Raw genomic sequence first — 22,610 nt, forward strand, 5'->3', positions numbered from 1 at the left:
GGGAGAAGGCACCAATGGGAACACCTCCAGATGATGCTACAGCTGCAGAGTGCTACAAGGGGGCTGAGTCTTCCTTTGAGCCAGTTCTGCTCCTTGTGCCCCCCCAAACCTGAGCCCCCCTCCTCTGAGAGCTGTGTTCCCAACCCCATCACAGCCTGCGTCAGGCTGGATCCCACCGGGACTGGGCTCAGGGAGGGCCCCCTGAATGGGCTCTGAGTTGTGAACAACCCCAGGCTTTTGAGCCCCCCTTCTTCTACCCATTGGACACAGCCGGCTGCCGCCTCCTCCCATCCCTGATGTTCCTCCTGCCTGTCTGGCTGTTCTTTTGTCTTCCAGCCGTCCCGTCAGAGGGTTTCTTTTGGCTGGTCCACAGTCTGGCCATTCTAGAAGTTCTAGAAATTCTAGAAGTTCCTCCAGTCTGTGTGAACTGACCCAGTGCCCTGAACTGCAGTCCTGCTGGGCATTCGCCTCAAGCTTCATGGGGCTCCAGCTGAAATCATGTTCTTCTTCCCCAGCCCCCCCAGTTCTGCCTCCCCACCTCGCCCCCTCCCCGACGGTTCCAGTGCCCACCTCCTATGACATTTCAGGGGTTTTCTCGGCCCGCAGCCATGTTCAGGGCCTCCGCACCTCCACTGCGGCAGCGTCTCCCTTTCCTGTGTCCAGGCCCCACGGCTGCTCCAGGTGGCCCCGTTGCCACGGGGTCGGGTCGGCCTTGCCTCGCTCTTGCAGAGGCCCCCCTTCGGAGGCCCGGGGGCTCAGGCTCCGGGAGGCACCACCGCCAGGGGCAGGCCCGGCCCGTGCCAGGCCTCGGTGAGATGCCCAGAGGCCACTTTCACGGGCCCAGCTCATGGGTCCCCTCCGAAATCATCCCGGGGGGGGGGGGGAGGGGGGCTTGTCCAAGGCGAGGACCTCAGCGGCTGCTGCGCGGGGTGGGCTTGGCCGGAGGCGGGGAGAGGAGGCGGCGGCTGTGCCCATTCTGCAGATGAAGAAGGGCCTGGGCAGTGATGTGTCCTCAGGTTTAAGAGATTTGCTGGGGTTGTGAACAGGCACCTCTGGGGCGTCTCATTCTCCCCCCGCGACCTCCCCGAGCCTCAGTTTCTCCCTCTGTAAAACGAGGCATCAGAGGCGCTTAGGGCCCGAGGGCCGCCGCATGCTTGGGACAGTGCCGGACACTGCTCCTGCTCGCCCAGAGGCGGCACAGACGCCGGCGTTTGAGCCCCTGGAATAGACGAGATAATTACTGGGCACTGCGGCACTTGGGAGACCTGTGCTGGAGAACTTGGGAGGGGAGGGGAAACGCCTCTCCGTTACCATGGCGTCAGGCCCCGCCCCCTCCGCCTAACGCCGGACATGCGTGCGGGCGCAGCGTGAGCCGGCGGGGCGGGGCTTTTACGCCAGGCCGGAAAGCAGTGCGGTCGCCGCGACCGTTGCCGCTCTGACTAGCCATGGGGGTGAGCCGGGGCGGGCGGGTGGAGCGGGGAGGGCGCGGACGGGGGGAGGGAACTGCGGGAGGACCTGGGGGGCGGAGCGCGCGGCCGGGACCTAGCCTCGTCTCTCCCGCCCTGCACAGAAGATCGGGCTGCAGTTCAAGGCTACTCTGGAGAACGTGACGCACCTGCGGCCCGTGGGTGACGACTTCCGCTGGTACCTTAAGGTTCGACTCGGGGGCGGAGCCTCGAGTAAAGTCAGGGCGGGGGCGGAGTCTGGAGTGGAAAGGAGTGGGAGCGGAGGCAGCTGAAGCAGATGAGGGGCGGGGTCTGAAGGGGAGGGGGCGGAGCTAGGACAAAGTCAGAGGCGGGGGGCGGAGCCTCGAGTAAAGTGAGGGGCGGAGTCTGGAGTGGAAAGGAGTGGGAGCGGAGGCAGCTGAAGCAGATGAGGGGCGGGGTCTGAAGTGCAGGGGGGCGGGGCTCGGACAAAGTCTGAGGGGGGGGCGTAGGGGCGGCGCAGGAGGCGGGATGAAGCCCCAGGTGGGTGCGGGCATGAGAAGCGGGTGCTTGCGATGGGCAGCCCCGCCCCCACACGTGCTGGGGGCCCCACTGACGGCCCTCTTCCCCTCCCTCCAGATGAAATGCGGCAACTGCGGGGAAGTGTCGGAGAAGTGGCAGTACCTGCGGCTGATGGTAGGGTCCCCGCTGCCCCCTCCCTGCGCCCACAGGGGCCGCCGGGGCTCCTCCCGCCCGCCCCCCCCCCGAATTCTGCCCGCGATGCTGTACGCTTGGGGGAGCAGCCCGTGGACAAGCTGGGCCGGGAATACTGGAAAGACTCCCCCCCACCAGGGCCCGCAGCTGCAGCCGGGGGAGGGGCGGGCTTTTCCAGGACAGACGCAGGGGTCTCGCAGGGCCCGCCGGCCTCCTGGGGAGCGGCTGTGGGCGCCCAGGGGCCTCCCCCATGCTTTCCCCCGGACCCTGGCGGTCTTGCTCCGAAGCTCACAGAGCACTTTGGGGGCGGGGACCTCCCCGCTCATAAACGGAATCAGGCCCAGAGTCGGGGCAGGGAAACCGAGGCTCACCCGGCGAGATGCCACGGCCTTTTCTTCCAAACTGCCCGGGCCGGAGCCAGCCCAGGGCCGAGGCTGCTGTGCCCTCGTTGGAAAAGTCCGGGCAGCTGCTGGGGGGAGGGGGGGCTCGGGGGGCTTCACAGAGCGAAGGTTCTGTTTGGGGCCCCAGACCCCTCTGGCTGGACTTCTCAAAGCCACTGGTAAAGGAGCAAGTAGGACACACCGGGACGGCCAGGGGGAAAGCCGGTTCTCGGCTCCCGGCCCGGGGAGGTTCGTTCTTGAATGTTAAAGGCCCAACAGAGCGTGGGATGTCTGAGGCACTTTGCCCCCGAGTTCGGTGCCGACAGAAAGCCCCCGCTGTGTGTCTCCCCCTCCCCCGCCCCATCCTGCTAAGTGGCTCTTCCTCTGTGACTCGCAGGACAGTGTTCCCCTGAAGGGCGGCCGGGGCTCTGCGACCATGGTGCAGAAATGCAAGCTCTGCTCCCGCGACAATTCCATCGGTAGGTGCCCGGGGGCTCTCGTGGAGCAGCAGGCCCCCCACAAAACTGGGCCCCCCTCTCCTCCACCAGGCCTCATGCCCAGGGCCGCAGGAGCTCGAGAGGCGCCGTCCCTACCCTCGCGGGGCTTCTAGTCCCTGTGGAGACCCAAGACAGACATGCAAACCGGGCAGGACCCCGATGCCCCGGGCTGGACTAACCATGTCCCTAACCAGGCCCCCACCCCCTCAGCTTCAGATGCTACGGTAGCGGCCAGAGGGTCACCTTCCTCCTCCCCAGGCCCTGAGGCTTCCCACTGCGTCTAGGACCAAACTCCTTAGTTTCACCTCAGAGCCCTTGGGAGACCAGAGAAGGTCCCCACACCCCTCCTGCCCAAGCCTTTCAGCAGTCATTGTTGCTCCCGGGAGTGCAGAATTCTCTCTCCTCTGGGGGCCTGAGCTGGGAGCCCCGAGAGGAGAGCAGAGGGTCTCCAGCGCGCCCCCCCCCCCCAGCTGTCTGAGCCTGGGCAAAGGGCAGGCTGGCCTTCGGGGCCCCTGGGGCAGCGGGCTCACCCTCTCTTCTTGTTTCAGACATTCTGAGCGGCAGCATCAAGCCTTACAACGTGAGTGACCCTGCCCTGGCCCCGGGGGGGAAGGGGGGCGGGGAGAGCTGCTGCCAGTGCGAGGCTTGGGCCAATGACCGGCTCTGTGAGGGGGACGGGAAGTTCCCTTCTCTAGGCCTCAGTCTTCTCCCCTGTAGCATGGGGATGATGCCCTGTGGCAGAGGATTGTGGGATGGGGAGGTCAGGGTGGAAGCGAGGGCACTTTGAAGGCCTTTGTGAGGAGAAGGGGGGACCTGCAGCGTCAGAGCCAGGTCAGCCACGGGCAGGACTCGCCACATCGGGAATAACGTGGGGCTTTGGGAAAGCTGAGGGGGGGGGGGGGTTACAGAGGACAGGGCCCGGCGTGGGAGCTGTGATCTGGGTTCAAACGCCACTTCTCCCACTTGGTCCCTTCCTCCCCAGAATCCTAAGCTCCCGCGATGTCTTGGGGTGGCCCTGCTGGCCGGGGTGGGGGAGGTCAGTCCCCCACAGACCCTAGGGCTGACCCCCCACCCTGACCCTCTCCCTCCCCTAGGCTGAAGACAGTGAGAAGTTCAAGACGATCGTGGAGTTTGAGTGTCGGGGCCTGGAGCCGGTGGATTTCCAACCCCAAGTAGGTGGAGCCTCCCCAGGGGTCCCTCCTGCCCGGGTTCCGGGGCCCTGATGCCCAGAGCTTCCCAGCCCCCCCCCCCCGGTCACTGTTCCTTCTGCCACGTCCGCTGGAGCAGCCTAGGAGGGGGGTCAGCCTGTAGCAGACCACCTGGAGAGCACCCAGAGCTCCCCCAATGGCAGTGACCCCCCCCACAGGGAGAAAGGAAGAGTTCCTGCTCATGACAACTCAGCATTTATTAAGCACCTCCTGTGTGCAGGGGGCAGAGGCCCCGGCAGGGGGTGAGGATGAGTCTAGAACAAAGCAGCCGGGGCCATTGGGGCGGATTTAGAAGTGATGGAAGGGTCTGGCCTGGGGGGACCCTGGGAGCCAGAGGGGAGGTGGGATGGGGAGACCTTGGAGGTAGGGGCTGTCTGGGCCTCAGTTTCCCCCTGTCAAACGACAGGGTTCCTTCGAGCTTTCCCAAAGACTGCATGCCAGGACCACGTGCTCCAGGCCCCGACCCAAACTGACTGCTCTTTGCCGGTTCCCCCAGGCAGGCTTTGCGGCCGAGGGTGCAGAGACCGGGACCACCTTCAGTGACATCAATCTGCTTGAAAAGGTGCAGTCTGTGGGGGTGAGAGGGGTGGGCAGGGGCTTCTGCACAGTGGGGGGCTCTCAGGCAGGGGGAGCCGCCAGCTGCCATCACAGGCCTGGGCCTGGCACAGCCCCCTTCCTTCCCCCCAGCTCAGGTTCTTCGTCTCTGAGTGTGAGGTGGTTGAATTACAGTTTCACAAGATGCTGCTCTTTGGCAGAGCAGGGAGGACGGTGTGTGTGTGTGTGTGTGGGGGGGGGGGTCACACTGTCAGGCATGGCTCGCCCTTTGGGGAGGAACGAAAAAACCCTGAGTGAGAAGGGGGAGAGAGGGAGGACTTGAGGACCCCCAGTGTCTCTCCTGGGACTCTCTGATCTTACAAGAGTCTTGTGGCACCCCCATGGGGGGGGTCCCTGGTTACCCAGTCACGAAGTTGTAGGTCCAAGCCCGGTCCCTGAGGAGCTTCCCTCTCCCTCTGCCTGAGTTTGGGCTGCCCGCAGAGGGTGGTCCTGGCTACTCTGCCCAGGCCCCAGCAGGGAGACCCAGCCCCATGTGGGCAGAGCCAAAGGGCCCGTGGGAGCATTGTAATCCCTCCTTTTGTAGTGGAGGCCAAAGGTCGTGGGGGCAGGTTCCCCGACCTCAGATCCAAGGCCTTCTTCCCATGGCCGAGGGTGGGCAGAGAGCGGCTGGCCCCCCGCCCCCGCTCACGCTCCCCTCCTCTCCCAGGACTGGACGGACTACGACGAGAAAGCCCAGGAGTCGGTGGGAATCTACGAGGTCACCCACCAGTTCGTGAAGTGCTGAGGAGCCGCCCGCGCCCCGACGAGCGCCAGACCCAGGTCAGCCCCGGCCTGGCCCGGTGAAGCTCCCCAGCCGCGCCCCTAAAGGCCGCCTGCTTCTACAGCCTGGGGACTCCCCAAAGGAGAGCAGCCTGCGCAGCTTGTAGGGGGAGGGGATGGGAACGGATGCGCAGAAGGCCTCCTGGCCTGGGGATGTGATGTACCCAGGGCTCAGATGCCAAGACTTCCCAGGTGGTGTCCCCTGAGGTGCCCAGAGGTCACAACATCCCGGGTCACCAGAGCAGTGAATGTTGGTGCCGGGCACAGGCCAGCCTTCCCGGCGGCTAGAGCCCGGGCCGAGGGGCAGCAAGGAGCCTGTTCCTTAGCACGTGGGCCCAGGGGCCTCGGACTGTGGTTGTGATGACCAGCAGGAGGCTCACAGCCCAGGTTGGCTTGTAGGGAAGTCCAGGGCAGGCAGCCGGGACCACGCTCTGGGGAAGGGGAATCCAAGGACAAAGCCATTCACCACAGAAACAGTGCCAGCCGTGCTGGGGGCACCCCCGTGAGGAGGAAGCTCTGCCCAGCAGGTGGTCCCCGGCCCTTGGCTGGGCCCAGGAAGCGGCCCCAGAGCATTGCTTTAGAACGGGAAGCGCCTCAGAGCTCATTGAGTCCCGCCCCCAGTGCTCTGTCCCCTCTGCCTCCCTGCCCCTTGTGGTGGATACAGCCTGCTGGGGAAACCTGGACCCTCGAGAGGCCGGAGACTCGGGGTATAACCCCGAAGGAAGACAGGCACCCACAGTGGTGGCGATCGGGAAGCTGCGCGCCCGGGCCTGGGATGCAGGAGGCCCAGGGGCAGCCGGCAGGGGGTGCCATTTGGTCTGGAGCCCTCGTAGAGACACCGTTATGTGTGTTTTGGGGCAGGGAAATAAGTGCCCGGAAAGAGCCTGGCAGCAGGTCAGGTGATGAAGCCCAGGCAAAGGCCAGTGAGACCCCAAGATAAGAGAAGGGGGGATTGGGCCAGGAGGCAGAGCCAGCGCTTTGGAATATGGCTGAAGGGAAGGCGGGCACTGCCCTGCCCCAGGAGCAATGTGGAAGGGGCCTCAGCAGGAGCTACAGCTGGGGCAGAGGGAAGGAAGGGGAGGTGCCCTCCACACCCTCCCCCCAGAGGGCTTCCTGCAGGCTTCAGCTTGTGTCAGTTCCTTTGGAAGATTTTCCTGATCCCCAGAAAATCCCGAGGTCGGCGCACTTCCCTGCCACAAGTTATCCGGGCCAGACTCGGCCATTGGCTCAGGGCATCTCTGACCCCGTGAGGTCGGGGCCCGCTTTCATTTTGAATCTGGATCTCCAGCACCTGGCATAAGGATTGCATACCCTAGGTGCTTAATGCATACCCTAGGTGCTTAATAAACACTCGAGAGCAGATGGAATTAGGCCCAACGAGGTTCCTTCTGACTCCGAAATTCTGTGACAGCCCCTTGTCCCACTCGGTGGACGAGGCCTAGTGAATGGCTGGGCAAAGCCCGGAAGCTGCCTGTGAGCTGCCCAAGGGAGAAGCGCCTCCCGGAGGGAAGGGCCCCTTCCCCCACCACTCCTCCCATGGGCTCGGCCACTCTGCTGACTTGGATGGAGCCAGGACGGGCCTGGGGCCGAGGAATCTGGTGGCCCAGAGCCCCAGCAGAGAGTGTTGGGCGCCCAGACCTGAAGTCAGGGCTGCCTCAGGCAGGCCCCTGCCCTTCCCCCCTCTGGGGTGGGTCAGAGAACCCAGCAGAGGCAGCTGGGCCAGTGCCTTGAAGGGGGCTCGGGTCTCACACTCTCCGTTTGCCCGCTTTGTGGCTTATGCCTCCCAGAGCCTCAGCTTGATCAGTCTCAGGGGCTCTGGGAGCTGGAGACAAGGTCAGTTTAATCATGTGGCAGCCAGGGCTTGCTGTGTGAGCTCTGGTTACCAGCTGGACTTGCAGCGCTCTCTGAGGCAGGAAGGAAGGGGCCTGCGGGCAGAAGCCCTCCTGGCCCCGGGGGAGGGGGGGGAAGCAGGGGAGCACAGCCCAGCCCCCACGTGGTCCCTGCAGAAGAAGCCCGTGGTCTGTCCGTTCAGTTGGCCGGAGGTGTGGAGCAGACTCGGCTTTGAGCAGCTCTGCGGCCCCAGGGGTTCCTGCTCTTGTGGGGAATGGGGCCGTCCAGCATGGGACGGTCACTGAGGGAGCCTCCGGCACCCCCCATGGAGACCGCCACCTCCCCCTTTTCACACCCTTGTATTAAGGACCATGAGGAATGTTCACCTGGGGCAGTTGCCCTTTTTTCTTCCAAGTGACAAAGTCTGACTAAACTTGTCATTACCTCCAAGCTAGAGGGGCTCTTAAGTCCTCTAACCCCTGTTTTCACTTTATAGATCAGGAAACTGAGGCCCAGCAGAAGTGTCCGAGGGCGGAGCTGGGATGTAGACCGAGGCCGGGGGTTCCCGGCTGCCTTTCTGTACACTCTACCTTGTCGGCACCTTTTTTTTTTTTTTTTTTTTTTTTTTTTTTTAAATAAAGCAAGCAGTGGGAAAATAATGAGGTTCCCTTAGTGGAAAGTTCTTCTGCGCTCTCAGTGCTGGAGGGAGCCCCAGCAGCCGTGACTGGGATCACCACCACCCTCCCTCCATCTTCCTTTGGGTGTCACATGTTCCTGCACCATTGAGCCAAAGGCCTTCAGATGTCATAGAACCAAACTCCACTTCTAGGGGAGGAAACAGGCCCACACGGGGCAAAAGCCTTGCCCGAGGCCCCTCCAGGAGGGCCAGTCAGCACTTCGGAGCCTCCCGGTGCCAGCAGCTACATTGGTGACCTCCCTCCCCTCCAGCTCTCCCTCTCCGGGCCTAGAGGGGCCCCCATCCCGTTTGGTTCTCGCACACGCAGGCAGATTGACCGCAGGAAGGGCAGAAACTTCTTGCCCCTCCTTTCCTTCACCTTTAAGCCAAGAGGTCCAGCTCGAATGTGTGGTGGGCGTGTGATTCTGGGACTTGAAGATCTCTAAGGCGGAAAGGCTCCTGGCCTTGGAGTTGGAGGTCCTGAATTCCAGTCCTGACCTGGCCCTGTGCCACCTCTCTGGGTCCCTGAGGATGACTGCCTCCTTGGGAGGGGGAGTTTTAGAGCACAGGAGCTCTGCCATCTCTTTGGGCCTCCTCACTGTCCCTTTATGGGGCCCCTCAAGGTGCACAGAGCCTGCTGGCCCCTTGGCTCTGAATCTACTGAACTGTGTTGAGGTGATAGCAAGGCCATGTGTCTGTCTTCTTCCAGGGCTTTGCAGCCGGCATCTCCAGGGGAGCAGACAGGTTTAAAGCACTCCAGAGGGTTATGGGTAGAGAGACGGCTCTGTGAGTCGCTCTGGTCTCCCCAAAAAAGCCAGCGGTCTCAGACTCCACCCTTGGACAGAGATATGTCGCGGCCCCAGGCCTCCAGCTCTCTCCCCGGGGACTTTGCCTTTCCTACTGCACACAAACTCTTCCCACCCTTGGGCTGCCTCGGTCTCTCTGCCCCCAAGAGCACTGGCCCCTGTGGGGTGGCCCTGTTATGAGCTGAAGAGACGCTGGCTGTGTGCCGTGAGCATGAACATGAGGCAGGAGGCCTGTGGCTTCTTCTGCCAACGAGCTGGGCCTGGAGGGTGTCGGGCCCTAAACAGCTTGGACCATCAGCCAGAAGAGGCAGACAGTGGGGGGACTCGAGTTCGAGTCTCTGTCAGTGCTGAGGCTGCCCAGTGTCGCATCTCTGCACCACGGTCACTCCTTAGTCACAACTGGCTATGGCTCGCTGCCCTCGGAGAACCCCGGGGGGGGGGGGGGTTCCTCAGCATGTGGAGCTCCCTATTCCAGTAGAATCCCCGCACCAAACACTAGGTTCCATCAGGAAAAACCAAAGCGCCCCCGACGTGCCAGCCCGTCCCGGGGCAGAGAAGTAGCCAATAACGGTCACTGGTTTTATGAGGAGAGCGTTTATTGTAGGAGAATCAACATCCAACAACCAGCGGGTCCCCCCCTCGCTTCCCGATGCAGACCACGCAGGATTCTCGACAGGAGCCCTGACCCGGCCCACTCCAGGCTACACGGACGGCAGTTGGAGGCCTCCCCAAGGAGTCATTGAACGTATCCAGCTCAAAGCCCACCCCAAAGAAGCGTCCAGAAATCATGATTCAATCTAAATTCATTTTGTCAGGGTCACGATTCTTAAATTAAAACACCACTTTTTAGTTACTCAGGCAGTTCATGATTCTAAAGCTCATGGGACACTCCCACCAAGTCCCTCTGCCTCCCACATTATCCCTAGAGGAGCTGCCACGGGCTCAGAGCCCCGAGCCTCCCCCTAGCTTCTGACAGGTTTACCTTCTAGGACATCAAAAATGTCTCCCAAGGCCTTATTCACACACCGGAGGAACTCCCTGACATCACGGGCTGGGTAGGAGGAGACGTTGCAGCCGATCCAGTCGTCGTGGACCCCGTAGCCCACACCGAAGCCGTCGGGGACAACGGGGGCAAAGCCCCCGATGTTCACGGCGGGGCTCGTCAGGGTGCTGGTGGACAGGATGTTGTGGTTGATCTGCCCGTAGGCCGGGTCCTGGTACAACTCCGGCAGTTTGTGGCCTTTGGCTGCCGCCAGGTATCTCAAGGCAAACAAATGCCTGTCAAATCCCTGACCTGTGGGACAGAAGGCGAACGTGACTGATGCATCCACCACCCGCCTACAACCAGGCCCCCAGGAGGAGTTAGCAGGCCGGAGGCCCTCAGAGGCCGGACAGCCCCGCCACAGGCCCAGCTTTGACTGATCAGTCGGGAGGGACTCCACACCAACGCAGGTCGCTCGCTGCTGCCCGGGCGACTCCGGCTCCAAGGCCTTCCCCCTCCCTCCCAGGGCGAGCCCCCCTCAGGGACACTCACCCATGGCCGCTTCCTTCGTCAGCTGGTTGTGATACTTGGAGCACTGGGCCAGCATCTCCTTGAGCTGCTCGGGGCTGTTCCGGGAGAGCTCCCGGACGAAGGCCTCCGAACACTGCTTGGTGAACACTGAGGCCGGGCGGACAGTCTCGGTGCGGCCATGCTTGAAGGCCGCCGTGCTGCAGGACTCGTAGGTGGCCACCGTCTGCCCGTACTGCCGGAGGAAGGCCATCTGGAAGGAGAGCTGCGCCACCGCATCAGGGCTCAGCTTGTGCTTCTTCAGGAACTCTTTGCCTCCTCTCTGAAACTGGATGCTGTCGATCTTGAGCGTCTGCATGGTGGCATCGAACTGGGCTTTGGCCTTGGCGATCCCAGCTTTTAAGGCGTCGTTCAGTCGGAAATGGAGTTTCTGCACAGCCCGTGACGAGTCGACGGGGGCCGGCCGCGCCTGGGGTGCGACGGCGGGGCTCTGGGTGCTATCTTTGAATACCTCGTTGAAGAACCTGAGCACAGCAACGCCGTCGCCCCAGGAGTGCTCGAAGTTCACGGCTGCGTTCCCATCTTTGGCCACGATGAGGTTGAAGGACTTGTCAAACCACCGGTTCACGCCGTCCCCGTGCAGCATGGTGTGGGACAGGTGGACCAGGTCTGTGATGGGGAAGCCGTCCAGGCAAAGACAGAACACGGCCGAGTCCACCTTGCCGAGCGCTTCCCCGTTGCCGCTGTTCAGCAGCTCCTGCCGCAGGCCCGCCCAGGTGTCCCGGTTCTCGGTGGTCAGGTACGTCAGGGGGAACTCGGGAGCGGGGCTGCTGTCTGAGAGGATGTACTTCAGGTGGGCATGCACTTCCGCGGCCTCGACTATGTTCCCGTCTCGGTCCAGGACGTCAAAGACATAAAAATTCCCATTCCTCAGCACCAGGAGGTGCTTCTCCTTCTCGTCAGTAAAAAGCTCGTCTCGCCCGGGCTTGGGCAGCCGGGTGGAATTGAAAAGTCTGAAATACTGCGACATATCCAGGGGGTAGGCGTTGACCAAGTAGGCGCCGTACCAGGACAGGGACGAAGGCACGAGGCGGATGATCCTCCTGAAGGTGTCCGTGTCGCTCTTGGCAGGGTTGAGGTGGAACACCTCGGGCTCCAGGAGTCCGGCCCGGAGCGTCTTCAGAAAGCGCACGGCCGACACCGTTAAGTTAGTTGCCCGGATGAGCTGGTCGTTGTAATCGGGCTTTGGGTCAGGGTTGAAAGACATGAATGGATTAAAATTCAGAACAATGGAGTCTCGGGCAGACAGGTACATATCAAACCAAGGACCTAAAAAGATATTTAAAGGAGTAAGTCACAAGCACAAAAGGTTCCTTCTAGAAGTTTTATATGCGTATGAAGGGCCTACAGTGGGCAGAATGCAGCGCTCGGTATGGGAGGATGCCAGCTGTCGTGGAGAAGGCAGACGCGCTCAGTTATCACAGAGGGACAAACGAGACCCGCCCGACGGGCGGGGGGCGCCAACAGGAAAGCCGCCCTGAGTGCTGGCAGACAGGCGGCGTGTCCGGCAGGCTCAGAACCACCCCACAGCACCCACCTTGGGGGGAATGGGATCGGTTTCATTCCTGGCAAGCCCTGATATCCCAAGGGGCTTGAAAATGTCCCTAAAGGGTCCTGGGGGAGAACAAGCCCCAATGCACGATGCTAAGGTCAAGGCAAGCCTCCTCTATGAAAAACCCTTCCAGATCCACTGCAGGACAGTTCCTTTGTCTAATAAGGTCCAAGGTCCAGCTGGGAGCTCCCTGCCAACTTGTAAGGGTGTACAGGTTATTAAGCAGCCACAGAATAATGTCAACAGATGAACGGCTGGTGTCAGAGACCAAATGGCAGTGGGGAGCTAGTGTGTCTGTAGTGAGAGAAAAGCAGGCACCCCCATGGTGCATCTCAGTTCCCGGGGCACCTGAAAATCATGCCCTCAAGCCTGGCAGGTCAAGGATGGGGCCCAGTTTCCTGAAAACCAGCCGAGCCATTTACAAGGAGGCTGCCCCCCAGGTAGCCACAGGGAGAAGGACTTTGCCCATGGTAATTCACCCAGGGGCAGCAAGATGGTACAGTGTATAGTGTCAGCTCCGGAATCAGGAGGACTCCTCTTCCTGAGTTTAAGTCTGGCCCTTGACACTTCCCAGTGTGGAACTGAGTAGTTCCTTCACCCTCTTTGCCCCAGTTTCCTCATCTGTAAAATGAGCTGGAGAAGGAAATGGCCAATCCCTCCAGGATCTCTGCCCAGAAACCTCAAATAGGATCTTGGAGAGCCAGACATGACTAAATACAACTGAACGCACAGTCCAGCCGGCAGAGGGGAGAGGGGCCGTGATCTATGTAAGGAAGGTCAGTCCTGACAAAATCCAAATCTCAAAAACTAAAGAATCATCTATTGCATAAAACAAGGCCAATCTGTGGGAACCATCAACTGGACTCAGAAACCCCCATGGGCTGGCCTGCAGACTCACACGCTCATGGGGGATTCTGGCAGCGGAGGCTCCTGGGAGAAGGCACCTTTCTGGGCACCTTTCCTAGCAAAGTTTCCTCTCTCCAGTTTTCCTTTTTCCAAAATGAGACAGGCTGGCTGGGGTGGACGGGATTTCTGTCCAACTTTAAAAAACCCCATCAATCTCAGAAGAGAAATCTCTGCTGTCCCTAGCTGGCAAAGGGGCGCTCTCCCCGCCAACACGGGGTAACCCCAGCCCACCGCAGACCTTGGCAGCCAGGGGGAGCCCGATGCAGCAGGATCGCCGCACAGGCCAGCAAACCTGCCGCTGCCCTGCAGGAGCCCGAGGGAACAGGGTTTTGGGCCGGCTGTCCCTGGAGGGCCATCCTGAGCCGCCGGGGGGAGCTCTGGCTCCCAGGCGACCCAGGGGCTGCACAGGACCTGCCTGCGCTCACTGCTGGGAGATCTCCATCTTGCTTGGGGTAGGAAGCTGAGCCCCACTCCTGACCCTGACTTGCTGTGTAAGCTCACTTGACCTCAGTGTTTCCATCTGTAAAATGAGAAAACATGACACTCTCACAGGCCTGTGCTGAAGAAGGGGGTAGGGGCACTGGGGCACTGACGGGTCCCGCTGTCCTTCGTTCCCTCCTGCCCCACCCTCATGCTCAGTTGCCCACAAAGGTGGGGAAGGGATGTGTGGACAATGTGGCCCCTTAGAGGGGTCACAATCTACACGAATGGGGTCACGCCCATTAGGACCCAAGTATGACAATGACCCCCGTGCCTTTTAGGGCCTAACTGCCCCAGGTCAGACTCCAGGGTCTGAATGAAAACAGAGGAAGTTGCTGTCGCTCACGGGAAGGACGAGGCGGATGGCTTTCTGTCGGTGCTGTGGCAAAAAGAAAGAAAAGCAGGAAGACCAATGAGCTTGCACTTAGCAGAACTAGCTTGGAGCCCCGCTCCGCCACTTACCAGCTACAGCTCCTGAAACCTCAATTTTCTCATCTGTAAAATGGGGAGAGCAAAACTCTCCCCACCTGTGAAGAAGGTAGGAAAAGAAACTGCTGGGAAAGACTGTAAAGGGCTCTAAAAGCACGGTGATTATTAGACTGTCTTGGGTCAAGGGGCTCCCACTCTGGTCCTGACCTGACCCGCCTCATCCCCAAGGAGGTCCCCTGGCCAGCGCAGCGACAAAGGCCGCCCACCATCCGCCTGCACTGATGCGTCCCATCCCGCTCCCACCAGGGCACTCAGCCATCAGGCATGAGGTCTCGCCGGCTTGGGTCAGGACCCCTTCACCTGGAGGGCCCGTCTGCCACAAGGGGGGTCCATTGGGCCACTGCCTGGGAACACCACTCAACTCAGAGCTGGGAGGCCAAGGGAGTTTGGGCAGTTTCTTCCTCCCAACGAGGGGTGGGTGACCAGGGGAGAGAAGATGGGTTTGAGTCGTACTGCTCTGAGCCTCTTTCCTGGCCAGTAAAATGGGCACAGGCCCCTGGGGCCTCCATGAGGGTCCTCTGAGCTGCTCTGAGAGGATGTTTTCGGAGGCGCCAAAGTCACTGACATCCATGCCAGGGATCCTGGCCGGCGCTCTCCCCCTGCTCTCATCCTTTTCCTCCTGCCTCATCCTCCCGATCTGGCTCTTCTCCTGTCCATTTCTTGTCCATCCTCATTGTTTCCTTCCCTGGTTCTTGAGAGAACAGAATTAGCACAGGTAACGCCCCGCTTGGCCCTGCCTGCTTGGTCCCCTTGTTTGGGGGAGACCCTGAGGACCCAGGCCAGGGTCAGCCAAGCTCAGGGGAACCACAGGGCTTCCCCTTAGAGATGCCACAGAGTGGATGGGGGCCCTGGACAGGGGGCAGCAGGAAGGCTTGGATTCTTTACCCAGACACTAAGGCCCGGCCTTGGCCTCCCACCTCCCGGCTGGGCTGTCCTGGACGAGTCCCGGAGTCCCCTAAGCCCGACTTCCCAGCTGTACAAATGGGGCCATCCCCCTCTCCCATAAGGGGTGATGATGAAAAGCAGGCAATGGCAAACGGAATGGATTCAGAATGAGAAAACTCAGGTTCTCCCTCACCTGCCAGGGGCCGCCATGGAGGCAGTCTCTAAGATGAGGCTCGGAACCTGCCGCTCAGGGCAGTGGGAAGCTACTCTAACAGAGAACTCTTGTCTTTCTAAGAGGCCGTGGTCAAAGGGGAGCTGGACAAAGAGGGGGATCCAGGGGGAGGCTCAGCAGTCACTGAACTAACTGTGGAGCCTCGGTTTAGTCCCTCCCGTTCTCGGGGGCTCAAACAAAGGGCTTGCCCAGGAATGGATGGTTTCCTGGGTCCCTTCCACACTGGGCATTCCAAGTACAGAAAAACTGCCAGTGGGGCCACAGCTGCAGGCAAAGGGGCGATGTTTATGTGCACACACAGATCTGTTTTTTCTGGTTTGAACTGGCCCAAAGAGAGAGCCCCTCGTTTGTGAGCAGGGAAGCCAATGGCAGACACCTGGAGGTGAAGTCCCTCAGCTGCCTCCCCTTCAACCACGGTCACCTTGGCTCCCCAGTACCACCGGGCTGGCGCTGACCTCAGTGCTGTTCTCCCTCCCAATACGTCTAGAACCAGAAATCTCCCAAAGACGGCCTTCCTTCGAGTCCCACCCCCTGGGGCAAAACCAATTTGTCTTCAGTCTGCTGGAGCTGAACAGGGCAGGTGCGACCGTGCCGTGCTTCAGCCTACCTGAGATGTAGCTCGTGTGTTTATTCTGCTTGTCCTGGGCGATCAGCTGGGCGTGCAGCTCTTTGCCAAGGCCGCTTTCAAAGGTCCTGCAGAGCTGCTCCGTTCTCCTGAGACGGTCAAGAAGGAAACACGGTTAGTGAGGAGAGAGGGTGCAGACCCCCATCAGGCTGCACTGAGGGAAAGCTCCCATTTCTGTGGAGGTACAGGAGGTAATCAAGTCATCACCCCCACTTCTGAGACAATTTGTGCAAGAGTGAATAATTCCATAGCTCCTGCTCTCCCTGGGGGTGAGCTGCCTTCCCAGGGCCACCCAGCTATGACTAGGCTGGGATTCGAAGCCAGGCCCCTCTGGCCCCTAAGCCCACCAGCCCCCACCACCCTAAGCTGGGCTCTCTCTCTCTCAGACCCCAATCACTGAGACAGGCGTACAATACTCATCATTCCCACTGGCTGAACATCTGGACTTCTTCCCCAATCTCATCCTGCAAGATCACAGACATTCAGAAACTCCCACCACTCAGCACCCTGGGCCCCCCCACCTTGGATTGGAGGGTAGAGGTCAGAGGAGAGCCCCACTCTCCCAGCAGAGGCTGCTGAGCAATCAGCTCTCCATTTCCCACCACCTCTCTTTACATGTATTTGGAAAAATAAAAAAACTGAGAAAAAAAAAAGAAAAGAGGAAACTGGGCAAGGCCGCATGGCGATGATGCCGGAAAGGTGGCAGGGAAAAAGGGCCCATGTACCTGGGCCAGAGATGCAGCTGGAGAGGCAGTCAGAGATGGGAGACGCCCTAGGAGCCCCCCGTGAGCAGCGAACCAAGGGGGAGCGAGTGTCCAAGGTTTGTGCTGGCTCTGTCTGCTCAAGTCCATCTCTTCCCATTCTGGCTACCATGGTTGGGTAAGGGCATAAAATGCACGCTCCCCGGGGGGCTTCAGAGTGGCCGGCCCGCTGTGTTGAGGAGCATGCTCTGAGAAGGCTGCTTTCTAGTTCCTCTCTGGCTCCATAGCCCTGGGCCACTTTTAGGTTGGAGCGGTTCTATCCCACAGTTGCTTCTGGGTCGCCGGTTTACCTGAACTGGCCGTCATCCAAAAGAGGTCTCTGGGCACTGAGGTATCTCTTCATGGTGTCTTCAAGTTTGGGAATAGGCAGCCTGCAGGAAAGGATTCCGAGTCAGCCAGGTGGGATTCAGGTGCTCTCAGCACCCACCTAAATAAGCAGACTGATTTTGCCAAAACTGAGGAGACTCTGTCTTGCTGGATCTTCATGAGCCAGCCTATCACTCCTCAAACCAGGCCCTGCCCACCTCCCTCCCTGGCATCCAGGTCCTTTCCAATTCTTCCTCCTCCCTCCCGTACCCAACCCTTGTTCATTGATGTGGATTAGAAGGCCACGGTAGCCCCTTCTCTCCATTTACAATCACCCCTCTCCCACAATTATCTAACTGGGATCAGTCTCCTGGCTTTCTAGCCTCACTCAGCCTTCCAGCAGCAGCTAAAATACTCCTGAGGCACAATTCTGTATTTCAGCGGCTCCCTCTTGTCTCCGGGATAACCTAGTCTGGCATATAGGGCCCCTGAAGTCCCGGGGCAGGCCAGGGCTCCCACTTACCCTCAAGTCCCCTCCTCTGCCGCCTCCTACCTCTGCGCCCTTGGTGCGGCTCCGGCCAAGAGCTGGAATATACTCTCACCTCTTTGGGGCCTCACAGAATGACTGTGGTCTTGCAGGGCTCGGCTCAAGGGCCCACTGCCTTGGGATAGCATTTGCTGACGGGTGTTGATGTTCTTTCCTCTATTATTCTTGGGCCCTTTGATCTGTCCTTTTGTCTCCCTAGCTCGTACACCTAGCTTGGACAAAGCATAACCTCTCCACGGAGGGCAAAGACTTTCATTTCTGTCTCTGTGTTCTCAGTTCCTAAAATAGTGCACAGACCACAAGGGCACTCACTGAATGCTGGCTGGACTGAACCGGGTTTGAGATATGGAGGCTTGGGTTCAAGTCCGGCTCTGACCTGCAGGACTTTAAGCAAGATACTTTATTTCTCTCCCCATGAACGTTCTTTTTGTAAAATGGCAGCGATAGCTACACAACTGACCCAATACCAGGTTGCTAAGGGCTCCAAGCACTAGGATTAGAGGCAATCTTAGTCTTGAGAGGGTAGTTCATGGTGAACATTGCACAATAACAGATGGGTCTTATTTCCAGGTCTAGATATTTCCTTTCAACCAGAACAGAGAGGTGCAGTTTCCCACCATGCACTCTCTCCCCCTGGAAATTACTTTTTATCAACCCTTAGTTACTTATATACACATTGTATACCCCCGGCCAGTGGGAGGTAACCTCTGGAAGAAGAGTAACCATTTGGGGATTATCTTTGTATCCTTTGTAGCCGGGCACATAAGGAGAGGTGTTTGCTGGCTGACTCTGAATCCCTGTGTCTTTGGGCTGTCAATGTTTTACTATTTCCAGGCAGGACAGTGGATGTCTCATCCAGCTTTCTTGTTCCACAAATACCCACTGGAGATGGCGTAACACTCGTTCCCTATGTAACTGGCAGGTTCTCAGCTGACTCAACCCTACTTGGCTTGGTTCCCATGGCACCTAGCTATTTCTCCTAAAGCTGTAGGCTGGGTGTGTCTACTTCACCCCCAGAAGGTGTAATTAGCCATAAAAATGGCCTTGGACCCGACAAACGAGGACTCCATATGTCTCACCATTACCCAAACTATGAAAAGGCAGTTCCAGCCATGAAACAAACTGAGTTTGGGAAGTAAGGGGGCCTAGGCTGGCTCAGCTACTTAAATTTGCTCAGGTACAAGACAAAAACTCCCTTCTGGCCCTGGAACTATGACTCGATCTGTCTTCCTCCTCCTGTTTCTCTCCCTACCTCATAGTCCCCTTCCCCAGCATATCTTTGCTCTGGACCCCAGGAAAAGGCAAGGCCCTCGGGGGCCCAGCTTCTCTGCTTCTGGCCTGCCTTTCTAGGGGCTTCCTCTCTTCACATCCTCCACATTCTCCATGGAAGCAAGGTGGGAAAAGCTCAATTCCCTGACCTCTGGGGTCCTTTCCAGGGCTTATTCTGGAAAGGGCAGGGGCGGGGGCAGGGGATCCAAGAGAAGACAGCACATTAGCTTTTCTGACTAATGACTTCTGAAAGGTTCACAAGCCATTAATACCCCAAGCCTTTTTTTCTCAAGCTGCTCCCAATCAAGTCTCACCTGCTCCCGTCTACCTGGTGAGCCCAGGAAATGCCTGCCTTCCTAGCCCAGGGTCCCAGGGTGGAGCCGGTATCGAAATCTGGGTCTCCCCACCCCAATCTAGTGCTTCCCCCACTTCTGTCTGCAAAAGAAACAAGGCGCTAGGACAAAGGCTATTTGGTCTAAATCCAGAGGCGGCAGCGGCCTAAGCTCCATGTAAGTTGAGTCTGGGCCCACCCCAAAAAGGTCTCCAGGGGTTCATCACCAGAAAGAGGCCCACTTTGGGATGGACCATGGGACCCAGCCCAAGCCCGGCCTTCTTGCCCTAGAGAAGGCTGCTAATGAGCCGATGAAGCCGACTAAGGCCAGCAGCCATTGTTAATTTGTGGCCCCTGACCTCGGTATGCGGGTCAAGCTCAGGGCTGGACACTGAAGCAAGCGGCCCAGGGAGTGGAGCTGCAGAAGAAGCCACAAGTCTCAGAAGCACAGCAGGGAGGAGGGACAGCGAAGGGCTGGACCCCCGGACCGGACAGTGAGGGGGAGGGGGCAGCCGTGCTCCCAGCCCCCAGGAGGAAGCAAGCACAGCTGAAAGCCTGCACGGGTGGCCTTAGAAACTTAACAAAAAGGTAAACTGAGGCCATTCTCCGCGCAAGCCATTTATTAGCGAGGACACAGAGCCCCGAAGGAGAACAATCCGTGAGCGAGGCCACTAGGGACCAGCGCGGGGGTCACAGGCTGTCCTCCCGTGCGGCTGCCGGGACCCCAAGCAATCCCAGGGAGGGTGGGGGGGCCACGGGCTCTAGAGCCCGCGTCTGCCCGAGGCCCCAGCACAGCTTCCGGCCCCAGATGCTTCCTGTCCCCGGGGCGGCCCCAAGGTCACGGCTTAATCGGGGAGACCCAGTGGGGGGGAGGGGGCTTCCCTAAGGAGGAAGGTCTTTGAGGGAGGAAGGCGAGGGAAGCACCCCCCTCCCCGGCGCTAAGTGTCCGGGCTCGCCCGTCCCCCCTCCTTTTCTCTGCTTTTCCAAGAAGAGGCCACTCTCCCCCCCCCCCCCCCCCCCCGCCTCCGCCCCGAGAGGGGCGGGACGCCGGGGGTGTGACCTTCAGCCCACTTCCAGGACCGGCCCTCCCCGCGGGGGCTCCGGGGCCGGGGAGCGCAGCCGCAGCCCCCCATCCCCCCGGGCGCTCGGAGGGCGCCGAAGCAGGGCCGCCGCGGTACCTGGGCAGGCTGGGCTGGAAGTGCAGGGTGGGCACCACGCTCCGCTGCAGGTACTGCCGCCCGGCCTCGGCCCCGGCCCCGGCCCCGGCCCCGGCCCCGGCCCCGAGCCGCCTCCGCCCGCAGCCTCCGTCCCGCGGCCACAGCGGCGGCGCTCGCGCTCCGAGCCTCAGGCGCGCCACCAGCGGCCCCATGGCGGCTCCTCCCGGCTCGCCCCGCGCGCCCGCGTCCGGCTGGAGCCCGCCTCGTTCTGGGAGTCCCGGGGCCTCCCCTCCGGCCGGAGACTGCGGCCCGCAGATCCGGTTCCGGCCGAGGAGGGCCAGGCCGCCCGGGAGGCGCTAAGGGGGCGGGGCCTCGGCTCCGAGAGCCCAGGGGAAGGAAATGAGCGCCTATTAGGCGCCTACTGTGTGCCCGCGGCTGGGCCAAGCGCTTTACCAGTGGTCTGTCGTTTGGTCTGTATAAGAAGCCTGGGGCAGGTGGGGAAAGCGAGGCTGGCGCCTAGCCCTGCGAGAGCTCCCAGAAGCCCCTTCTCCCTCCGGGGAGGTCTTCCTCCGAGCTCTCACTCGGGCCGGCGGAGCGGGGGGGCCCCTCCCCCCCCCTCCCCCCGGGGCGCAGACTGAAACTTCGTTTCTTTTTGTTTCCTTGTGGCGACCCGGCTGACACGGAAATGCATTTCCTGGGATTTCACCAGTTTAATGGACGGGGGAGGGGCAGGAGACGGGTCCTTTGGGACTCAGATTTTCAAAAAAAAATAATAATAATATATTTTAAAAAGGCGTTTCAGCCCTCGGGGCGTGGGCACAGTGGCTCAGGAAGCAAAGGGGAGGGTCGAGCCCTTCCTCATACTCGCTGCCTGAGTGACACTTGCCTTAGTTTCCCCATCCGTCCGATGACGGGACTGGACCAGAAAGCTTTTGAGGCTCTTTTCAGCTCCAGATTTCGCTTAGTCAAGTCTTTGGTTAAGCTTTTAATGACGTTGTTTCCCTTCCCATCAGTTCTTACTATTTTTTTTAGTTCTTACTATTTTTTATGAGGAGATAACGCTAAGATTTTACAAATGATTTAACATAACAAATTGTCATTGTCCTTAACTGCCATATAGTGGGGCTTCAGGGACAGATCTGGTGGGAGTTTCCAGGTTCTTGGGTCTCCTGATTATGGTCATTGACTTGCGTTAGAAAGTAATAATATCTGTTCTTTTGTCCACTTCTCATTATTTAAAAAAAAAAAATTATAACAGATTTTATTTCTACGATTTTTTTTGTCCCTTGAAAATTAACTTTAAAAATGGAAAATAAAATAACATCGACAAATGAGAACATTCGAGACAGTGTATCCAATATAAAGATATACATATGAATGCACATATAAAAACCCCAAACCCAAACAAAAGTAGCAGGTTTATTCACTTTCTGTGAGTGGTATGGCCGAAAAGTCACTGAAATTTTCTATAGAGGACAATTTTAATTTAACAGAACTAGTCTAATCTAGTTCTCACAGATGTGAAAATCAGGAATAAGAAGGACTTTAAATGCTTTCAAAGGCCCTTCTCAGATTTGAAATTTACCATTTCTCTCAAAAAACTGCATCCCATTGGACACACAGTACAGATCTGGACCAAATAATTGGACAACAAAGGTTTCAAACAGTAGAGGCTGATTAATGCCCAATGAATCTATTTATATACATGTTCACACTAATATTTGAGCAAAAGCTTTATTAAGTTATCAAGGTTATTAACCTGCTAACACAAGAAACCCACTTAAAATAATTCAATGTTTCACAAGTTTTAACTTGACTTTCAAACTCACTGACTTTCAGTTGAAACAAAGAAATTTTTACTGTACTCAATCACGTGAATTTCTCTCTCTCTTTTTTTGCTTTTGAAAATTCATAAAAATAATTGCATTCTTGCAGAGTGCAAAAATTGCACTTGTATAATTTGTTGTTTTAAAAGTTACTGATGGAGGCAGCTACGTGGCGCAGTGAATAGAGCACCAGCCCTGAAGTCAGGAGAACCTGAGTTCAAATTTGTTCTCAGACACTTTAACACTTCCTGGCTGTATGACCCTGGGCAAGTCATTTAACCCCAATTGCTCAGCCAAAAAAAAAAAAAAGTTACTGATGTTATTATTTTGTTCAATCTGAGACTGATTTGTATCAAATATTTAAGAATAGAGAATACTAAATTAGTGGATTTGATACAGCTCAATGCCTCCATATACCAGTTATGTATCTTGAGATACCTAAAAAAGCTTCTAGATGAAGCTTTTCTTTTTTTTTTTTTTTAAATATCCTTTTATTTACAGGATATATGCATGGGTAACTTTACAGCATTAACAATTGCCAAACCTCTTGTTCCATTTTTTCACCTCTTACCCCCTACCCCCTCCCCCAGATGGCAGGATGACCAGTAGATGTTAAATACATTAAAATATAACTTAGATACACAATAAGTATACATGACCAAAACGTTATTTTGCTGTCTGTTCAGACTCTGAAATATTGTACAATTAGCTTGTGAAGGAAATCAAAAATGCAGGTGTGCATAAATATAGGGATTGGGAATTCAA

The 22,610-nt window shown here is 58.4% G+C and overlaps 2 protein-coding genes across 6 annotated transcripts; one reads left to right on the top strand and one right to left on the bottom strand.

The window, feature by feature from the left end:
• Window positions 1–1,357: 1,357 nt before the first annotated feature.
• On the top strand, window positions 1,358–8,058 carry CZIB (CXXC motif containing zinc binding protein). 2 transcript variants are annotated; one of them, XM_031969091.1, is made up of 9 exons: window positions 1,358–1,451; window positions 1,571–1,654; window positions 2,064–2,120; window positions 2,916–2,997; window positions 3,564–3,595; window positions 4,110–4,187; window positions 4,720–4,785; window positions 5,485–5,597; window positions 7,924–8,058. In XM_031969091.1, exons 1-8 carry the CDS (start codon window positions 1,446–1,448, stop codon window positions 5,560–5,562), a joined length of 483 nt encoding a protein of 160 aa, XP_031824951.1. In that variant the 5' UTR covers window positions 1,358–1,445; the 3' UTR covers window positions 5,563–5,597; window positions 7,924–8,058. The 2 variants fall into 2 exon arrangements, with proteins under 2 accessions (XP_031824951.1, XP_031824952.1); XM_031969092.1 differs by having other exon boundaries at window positions 1,376–1,451; window positions 1,574–1,654.
• A 1,425-nt stretch (window positions 8,059–9,483) lies between these two features.
• On the bottom strand, window positions 9,484–20,430 carry CPT2 (carnitine palmitoyltransferase 2). 4 transcript variants are annotated; one of them, XM_031969087.1, is made up of 5 exons: window positions 20,041–20,430; window positions 16,700–16,780; window positions 15,631–15,737; window positions 10,444–11,748; window positions 9,484–10,203 (listed from the first exon to the last, which is right to left on the bottom strand). In XM_031969087.1, exons 1-5 carry the CDS (start codon window positions 20,229–20,231, stop codon window positions 9,872–9,874), a joined length of 2,016 nt encoding a protein of 671 aa, XP_031824947.1. In that variant the 5' UTR covers window positions 20,232–20,430; the 3' UTR covers window positions 9,484–9,871. The 4 variants fall into 4 exon arrangements, with proteins under 4 accessions (XP_031824947.1, XP_031824949.1, XP_031824948.1 ...); XM_031969089.1 differs by lacking the exons at window positions 16,700–16,780; window positions 20,041–20,430 and adding exons at window positions 13,353–13,796; window positions 16,374–16,693; XM_031969088.1 differs by lacking the exons at window positions 16,700–16,780; window positions 20,041–20,430 and adding an exon at window positions 16,374–16,693.
• Between the last annotated feature and the right edge of the window lie 2,180 nt (window positions 20,431–22,610).

This window comes from Sarcophilus harrisii, chromosome 4 (assembly GCF_902635505.1).
Source record: "Sarcophilus harrisii chromosome 4, mSarHar1.11, whole genome shotgun sequence".
NCBI classification, from domain to species: Eukaryota; Metazoa; Chordata; class Mammalia; order Dasyuromorphia; family Dasyuridae; genus Sarcophilus; species Sarcophilus harrisii.

Excerpts from the sequence above, each read along its gene's own strand:
- CPT2 (XM_031969087.1), bottom strand. The coding sequence starts at position 20,231 with ATGGGGCCGCTGGTGGCGCGCCTGAGGCTCGGAGCGCGAGCGCCGCCG. Across the intron at positions 16,781-20,040 it reads TTCCAGCCCAGCCTGCCCAG|GCTGCCTATTCCCAAACTTG; the intron begins GTACCGCGGCGG and ends CCTTTCCTGCAG. Across the intron at positions 10,204-10,443 it reads GACGAAGGAAGCGGCCATGG|GTCAGGGATTTGACAGGCAT; the intron begins GTGAGTGTCCCT and ends TCTGTCCCACAG.
- CZIB (XM_031969091.1), top strand. Across the intron at positions 1,655-2,063 it reads ACTTCCGCTGGTACCTTAAG|ATGAAATGCGGCAACTGCGG; the intron begins GTTCGACTCGGG and ends CCCTCCCTCCAG. Across the intron at positions 2,121-2,915 it reads GGCAGTACCTGCGGCTGATG|GACAGTGTTCCCCTGAAGGG; the intron begins GTAGGGTCCCCG and ends TGTGACTCGCAG.